This window comes from Oncorhynchus mykiss, chromosome 5 (genome assembly GCF_013265735.2).
Source record: "Oncorhynchus mykiss isolate Arlee chromosome 5, USDA_OmykA_1.1, whole genome shotgun sequence".
In the NCBI taxonomy this organism is placed as follows: domain Eukaryota; kingdom Metazoa; phylum Chordata; class Actinopteri; order Salmoniformes; family Salmonidae; genus Oncorhynchus; species Oncorhynchus mykiss.
Window position 1 is genome coordinate 14,785,159 of NC_048569.1, and position 7,596 is coordinate 14,792,754.

At 45.7% G+C, this 7,596-nt stretch overlaps 1 protein-coding gene across 1 annotated transcript; it reads left to right on the forward strand.

Annotated features, from left to right (window-relative positions):
- Window positions 1-312: 312 nt before the first annotated feature.
- Window positions 313-7,391, forward strand: LOC110523276. Its single transcript, XM_036976870.1, has 2 exons — window positions 313-1,212; window positions 4,925-7,391. Exon 2 carries the CDS (start codon window positions 5,155-5,157, stop codon window positions 6,085-6,087), a length of 933 nt encoding a protein of 310 aa, XP_036832765.1. The 5' UTR covers window positions 313-1,212; window positions 4,925-5,154; the 3' UTR covers window positions 6,088-7,391.
- Window positions 7,392-7,596: the final 205 nt, after the last annotated feature.

A 7,596-nucleotide genomic window follows, 5' to 3' on the forward strand; every position in this document is an offset into this window, starting at 1 on the left:
GTGGGTTACCTTTTTATGTTCTGATGTTCTGTGTGGACATCTGACCAGTTCTGTGTGAGTATCTGACCAGTTCTGTGTGAGTATCTGACCGATCCTGTGTGGGTGATCAGTAAAATTCTGTGTGAAGTACTTAAGGAATTCCTGTTCTAACTGTTTTTCCTCTCCCTGTGTGTGTGTGTGTGTGTGTGTGTGTGTGTGTGTGTGTGTGTGTGTGTGTGTGTGTGTGTGTGTGTGTGTGTGTGTGTGTGTGTGTGTGTGTGTGTGTGTGTGTGTGTGTGTGTGTGTGTGTGTGTGTGTGTGTGTGTGTGTGAGAGAGAGAGTGAGATTGTGTGAGACTAAGGAGCCATGGGCGCGTGTGAGTGCAAACAACCAGGCATTCCGGACTCCTACTGGAGCCTTGAAGGTTATGGTAGATAAATGGGGTGGGGATATTCTGGAACAGGTACTTCTATGGCATAGATAGGGTGGTTTTCCTTTGACAGGGACACTAAGTGTGACGCTGTTAGACGAGATAAGACAGAGATTGGTAGAGAAGGAAGGTAAACTAGGAAAAAAGGATCAAACTGACTGGGTGAAATTCAGGAAATGGGAAAGGGAAGCTGACAAACGGAAGAAAAGACAGGACATATTTTGGGGAAAACCCTGTCAGAATATGGTAGTTCAGACTGAGGAAGGAGAAAAGAAGGGGAAAGATGAAACAGTGAGAAGGAATAGAAAGGATGATGATGACAGAGACTGTCCCCCTCCCTACTGTACTCCTCAAACTCTCTACCCAGTGTTGCCGGACCTCTCTACCCAGTGTTGCCTCCTCCTCAGGCGCCTCCTGCTGATCCGCTGGATGCAAGACCACTACAACCTGCAGCCCCACCCCCTGTCTCTCCCAACACCATGGTGATTGATCGTCTGGCACGGAGCCTGGCTGAAGTCCTGACAGGGTCTGGAGTGACTCCGGCCAGTCTCACGGGGTCCAGCAACAGCAACAGTGGGGACCACAAGGAGTCCCTCCAGGCAGAGGACAAACTGGAGCCTGGCAGACGGGGCCGCCGGCACAGACGACCCTGTACAATCCAGGACAGGGACAGGAGGAGGAGTATTGACATGATGAGAAGACAGGGACAGTTGTGCTAAAATCCTCAGAGCAACAAGAGCATTTGTTTTTAAAGTGTCACACCCTTCCGAGAGTAGAGCCAACAGTGGAGGCTTGCGTCAATGGTGAGTCATTAATATTTCTTGTTGATACTGGGGCTGCTATGTCTGTCATTAACTGCAAGGCTATGATAAAACCTCCCCTGTCTCATGAAATAGTCAAAACTATAGGGGCTTCAGGCCTCCCACTCAGAGAGCAGGTAACTATGCCTCTGCCTGTCTCCTTTTGTGAGGAGAAGTGTCAACATCAATTTCTCTACTCTGACCACTGTCCTGTCAATCTGATGGGCAGGGACCTCCTGTGTAAATTTGGCATCAACATAACATGTGGCCGAACTGGTTTAACTGTTATTCATGAGGAAGAGGAGGAAGTGGGGGAGCAATTGATGTTAATGTGTGAGTGTTGTGACTGGTATTATGCATGGGATGTTGATGATGAGGTGCCCAATATTGCTCGTGTTTTCTCAATGGCCAAAACCCATTGGGGCCACGAGGGCAGTTTCATGTCTGAAGCAGGCTTACATTGCACCTCCCATTTTTCACCATTGACAAGAGATCTCCATTATGAGAAACAATGGCTGTGTGATACATTACAGAATGAGTCAGTGCAGTGGGAGGGTTTATACTGTAGCAGTGATTTCTGTGCTTTAGGGGTTAATCTAACCCCTGCACAGAAAGAGCTCTACCTGTTTGAGGATAGCGCACCACATGTGTCCCTGGCAAAATCAGACAGAGTAGAATGGGTGGATACTGGAATTTGGATGAAATGCTTGGTTGATGCTACAGACTGGGAGATGCGCCCTGATGGGTCAACTTATTCACCCAGCACACTGACAAGTTGTTACCCATTCAGTTGGGGTAACAATTGGGTTGGGGTAACAGTTCAGCATGGTGTTGATCAGGTTTCTTTTTCTACCAATATCATGTTGTTGAGTGAAGACTCACCCCTCCTGAGAGGGGTCCCTGAATGCCTATGGGCAAGGGACAAGTATGATTTTGGGAGAATAAAGGGAGCTGAGCCAATGGTAGTCACTCCTAAAGATACCAGGCGCCCGTCTAGAGCACAGTATCCACTCAGTAAGGAGGCAATAGCAGGTATTACACCTGTTCATGCATCCTTGTTAGCTAATGGTGCTTTAATTCCCTGTCCAGAATCACCCTGTAACACCCCTATCTTGCCTGTTAGAAAACCTTCAGGTGATTGGAGATTTGTCCAGGACTTAAGGCCTGTGAACGATGCAGTTTTTGCCCGTGCCCTGGTGGTTCCTAATGTTACTACACTGTTGGGGGCGGTACCACCCACAGCAGAGTGGTTCTCTGTGATTGATTTGACAAATGCATTTTTCAGTATTCCAGTGGCACCAGAATCTCAGTTCTGGTTTGCTTTCACGTTTCTAGGAAAGCGATTTACTTGGACCGTGGCTCCAATGGGTTAGGTGGAATCCGCCGCAATTATTTCAGCGGCTTTAGCACAAAATCTGGAGGGTTTTATACCCCCTGAGGGCAGCACTCTGATTCAGTATGTGGATGATTTGTTGTTGTGCTCCAGCTCAATAGAAACTTGTGAAACTGATACTCGGGCTCTGTTGATATTTCTCGCTGAGAATGACCACAAAGTTTCAAAGAAGAAGTTACAGTTGGTTTCACAGGCAGTGAGGTATTTGGGTCATGACATCTCTCCCAATGGCAGGCAGCTGGGTAAAGAGAGGATACAGGCTATTCTCTCTGTCCCACAGCCGGTTACTAAACGACACATGATGTCATTGACTGGTTTGGCAGGGTATTGTAGGGCGTGGTTACCTGACTATGCTGAGGTGGTGCAGCCGCTTGCTGACCTTATTTATGGCCACAAAATGGCTATGAGTGACAAAATTAAGTGGACACCAGAGGGACTGACTGCTCTGACCAGACTGAAACAACTCATGACTACTTCTCCCTGTTTGGGGCTCCCTGACCATTCTAAACCTTTTAACCTTTATGTTTGTGAGAAAAATGGTTTTATGTCATGTTTTAACACAGGAACATGGAGGAAAGCAGCGCCCAGTTGGGTATTATTCCAAACAGCTGGACAGTGTGGCCAGAGGTCTGGTTTGTTGTTTGAGAGCTGTGGCTGCTGATCCTGAAGCTGTGTTGGCTTGTGCAGACATTGTTGCCATGTGTGAACTCACTGTACACGTTCCTCATGCTGTACATGCTCTTATTTCACAGGCAAAGACGGCCCATCTAACACCAGCTCGCCTGCTCCATTATCAGAATGTTCTTCTGACAATGTGTCATGTGACCCTGAAGAGGTGCACTGTGTTAAATCCTGCTACTTTGTTGCCCACCGAGGATGATGGAGAGCCGCACGACTGTGCTGAACTGTTGGAGCTTGTCTCTAAACCAAGGTCGGATTTAACTGATGTCCCTTTGCAAAATGCACATTTGGAACTGTTTGTAGATGGCTCTGCTCAGCATTCTGAGAAAGGAGAACCATTGGTTGCGTATGCGGTTACTACTGCCTCAACCACACTGGAAAGTGCTAAATTACCCTCCCACCTTTCTGCTCAAGCAGCAGAACTCTTTGCACTCACTAGAGCTTGCATATTAGCTAAAGGCCAGTCTGCTACAATCTATACAGATAGCAGATATGCCTTTGGTGTGGTACATGATTTTGGTACTCTGTGGAAACAGCGCGGCTTCCTGACCTCCTCTGGTAAGGCGATCTCTCATTCAAAACTTGTTGATAACTTGCTAAAAGCTATTTTGCTCCCTTCTGAAATTGCTGTTTGTAAGTGCCTTGCTCATGCTAACTCTTCCGACCCTGTCTCCAAAGGTAATGCTATGGCTGACTTGGCAGCTAAGGCAGCAGCTGTCTCCTTGGAGGCCCCTGTTTTACAGATGGTTTTACTTCCTGATAGTAACCTCTTCTCTCCCACTGATATCTCTGACTTGCAATCCTCTGTAGGTCCTGTTGAGTTGAGGAAGTGGAAACGACTATGTACATATGACCAGGTGCAGAAACTCTGGCTGGGCCCGGCTGGCCTACCAGTCTTACCACGTTCATGTGTCAAAGGGGGGAGTTGTTGATTTTGTAAATACATTTTGGTTTGCACCTGGGTTTTCTGTGTTTGCTGAACAATTGTGTGCAAAATGTGTGATTTGTATGACTAACAACATGGGAAGAGGTATTCCCATGCCACTGTCGGCTCATCCGACCCCTGAAGGACCATTTGAACACATAATGATGGATTTTAATGAACTCTCTCCTTGTCAAGGTTACAAATATTGTCTGGTGATAGTGGATGCCTTCTCCAAGTGGGTAGAGGCATTCCCATGTCGACATTCCACTGCTATGGGAGTAGCCAATAATCTCCTTAGGGAGATCATCCCAAGGTAGGGGTTACCATCTAAATTAACCAGTGACAATGGCTCCCATTTTGTAAACCTGGTGATACAGAACTTGTCTGCAGATAGACCTCATGACCCATTGTAGCTATAGGCCGCAATCCGGTGGTTTAATTGAACGCGCTAATCAAACGCTGAAATCTAAGATGGTGAAGCTTATGGCAGAGACGGGGCTTTCTTGGGTCACTGTGATCCCCCTGGCTCTGATGTACATGCGAGGGAGGCCCCACAGAACCACTGGATTGGCTCCTAATGAGGTTCTGACAGGTAGACCAATGAGGATGATTAATTCTCCCTTCCCACAGAACAAGCTGACACTGATGGGCTGTGACAATGACATGGTAAGTTATTGTACTGCTCAAAACAATGTTCTGAAGGCTATTTTCCCCAGGGTGAAAGCGGCTCTACCCCAGCCACTGGTGGGGATCCTGCACAAACTGCAACCAGGTGACTGGGTGGTGGTGAAAGACCTGAGACGAACGCATTGGAACCAGCAGAGGTGGACTGGACCATACCAGGTGATGCTGATTACCCCCACTGCTGTTCGCGTAGCTGAGAGGTCTACTTGGATCCACGCCAATCACTGCAGGAAGGTGCCATACTGCCCACCAGACCCTGAGGATGGAGGACCAGAGACACCGGAAGTCACCGACTAGATGGGAGGATCAGGCCCAGACTCTACGCATAATGTTTCTTGCTCTGGTCTTGAGCCTTCTCATTACAGTTGCCATATGGACAGTGACTCAAGGACAACCGGTCCTGGAAAGACAACATGGTACGGACTCGACTGATAACCATTCAGTCCCACTGCGGGACCTAAATAACAGCCACTCCAGCTCGAGCCAACGGCAGGCTCAGGACAGGAGTCCAGCAAACAATAGCCGCTCCCATATCGAAAGAAGAAGAAGGTCAATGCATCCACTGGATGAGCATCACAGTAGGAATCACGAGGGAAACACTTGGTGGTCACTGCTTAACTATACAGTAAAGACTGAACTGATGTTAGGAAATACCTCCTGTTATGTATGTAGCTTGTTTCCACATTCAGCGATCTCCCCATTCTTACAATATTCAGTAGAGGTCAGCATTAAAGACACTCTATGTGCACTAGAGGTGCTCTTGTCCAATGAGAACACAGGGGGCCAACCTTCACTAGGTAGAACACTGAGGGATAAATGCATTAATGGTAATTTGTCATCAACAAAAGATTTACGGGGGGGATTTGATTGTTCACATTGGTGTAGTAGAATCATCTTAGAACCTAGATCCCGTGTACCAGAACCTATTCAAGTCCAACCCCGGCGAACCCCATTTAGGACCTGTCATTGTCACAATCCAAGCAATATTTCCATACCACAATTGAATGAATCCTATCTGGGAATGTCAACATGTGTCAATTATAGTGTTTTCCCAATAGGATGTAGCTGGAAGAAGGGAACATGCAGCTCTGGATACCCCATTAGACTGAGGGTGGGACACACCATTATTGATGCTGAAACTGACAATCTTTCTCCTCATCAATTTGGCTCGGCAACATTTACTGATCATTATTGAATGCTGTATTTTTGGTAAACTAAACAACTCCCTTGTGGTATGCATAAAACGAATTCCTCTATTCCAAGCAGGTTAAGACTAATTAAGAGGGACATCTCGCAATACAATAATGTCCCTAGTGACTCTCGACGATCCTCGAAATTGGAAAAGTTCTGGCGTGGTTTAATCCCTTGGTATGGGGCATCGGAGAATGCACATGAGTTGGATAGGCTAGGATATCATTTGGAATCCCTGGTAAATTTGACCACTGCAGGGTTTTCTATGATAAGACCAGAATTACAAGCCACTCAACTCATGGCAACACAAAATAGGGTGGCACTTGACATGTTGCTAGCACATGAAGGAGGGGTGTGTCAAATTATAGGAGATCACTGTTGTACATTTATACCCCAGGGAGATGACAATTTGACTATTGTAGTGGAACATTTGAAAGAACTTAGGGGTGTTCTCGAAAGGGAACACCAGCCTGACATCAACTGGAATCCGTTAGGATGGGTTCAGTCAGTGTTTGGTGCTTGGGCTGCGACAATTTTCCACTGGTTCATCTATGGTCTAATATTACTGATTGCTCTGTTGCTAATTATCATTTGTGTGAAGAAATTGTTTAATAAAGTGGTTGATGTTGTTCTTACTATGCCCTTGCTTGCAAATGAAGTAGGTGTAGATGAGGAATCTGAGATTGCTGGGCAACAATCAGGTGAACACAGTGAAATATTCTCACTGGACATTGTAGATAGAGAGGGTTCACTGTATATGAATGATTTCCCTGACCCATTCCCTATTCCTGACTATATCTCTGATAGTGGGGAACCCAATTCTAAGCATGAGGACTTAGAAGGATGACTGTCCTATAGGTTGTAATGATGCCTGTGTTTAGACACTGGTTCTCTTGTAATTTTGGGAGCAGTTATATGTTTTGTTATTTTTATTTTTTACTCAACAAATGTATTATTCTGTATGATTAAACAGGTGCAAGTCTGTATTATGGTATAAACATTGTAAACTCAGTTTCTGAAGGGTGAATACTTACATTGAAGGGATTTGATTCTTTATTATCTTTCAATTTTGATTATGGATTTTTTAATTGTATTATATACTCTGCAACTACTGTTAGTAAGGTGCCATGTTACTATTCTGATTCTTCAGAAGGGACTTAGTCCCTTGAGAGGGGCATGTTGGGGATTAATCAGAATTAGTTGGGTAACATAGATAAGATGTTTTATTTTCATGATATGCTTATGAGTTATTTCTCATAACAATGTATTTTGTTGTACTATAGTGGTGGCATTTGCAATTATCTGTTCTCTGTCAAGACTAAGTTGCTTGGGCCGCAGAGAGGGGAGAGGTCAAGGTGTCATCATGTGTAAACATATCTTTTAAACCATGTGAAGGGATGATTAATGGGGAACCAATTATCTCTTGGCTCCACTGCGTCTGTATGCCAGTCACTCCCTACTTTTCCCATCGGGGAGAGGAGGATGGCAGTGTCTGGAATCATTCTATGCTCCC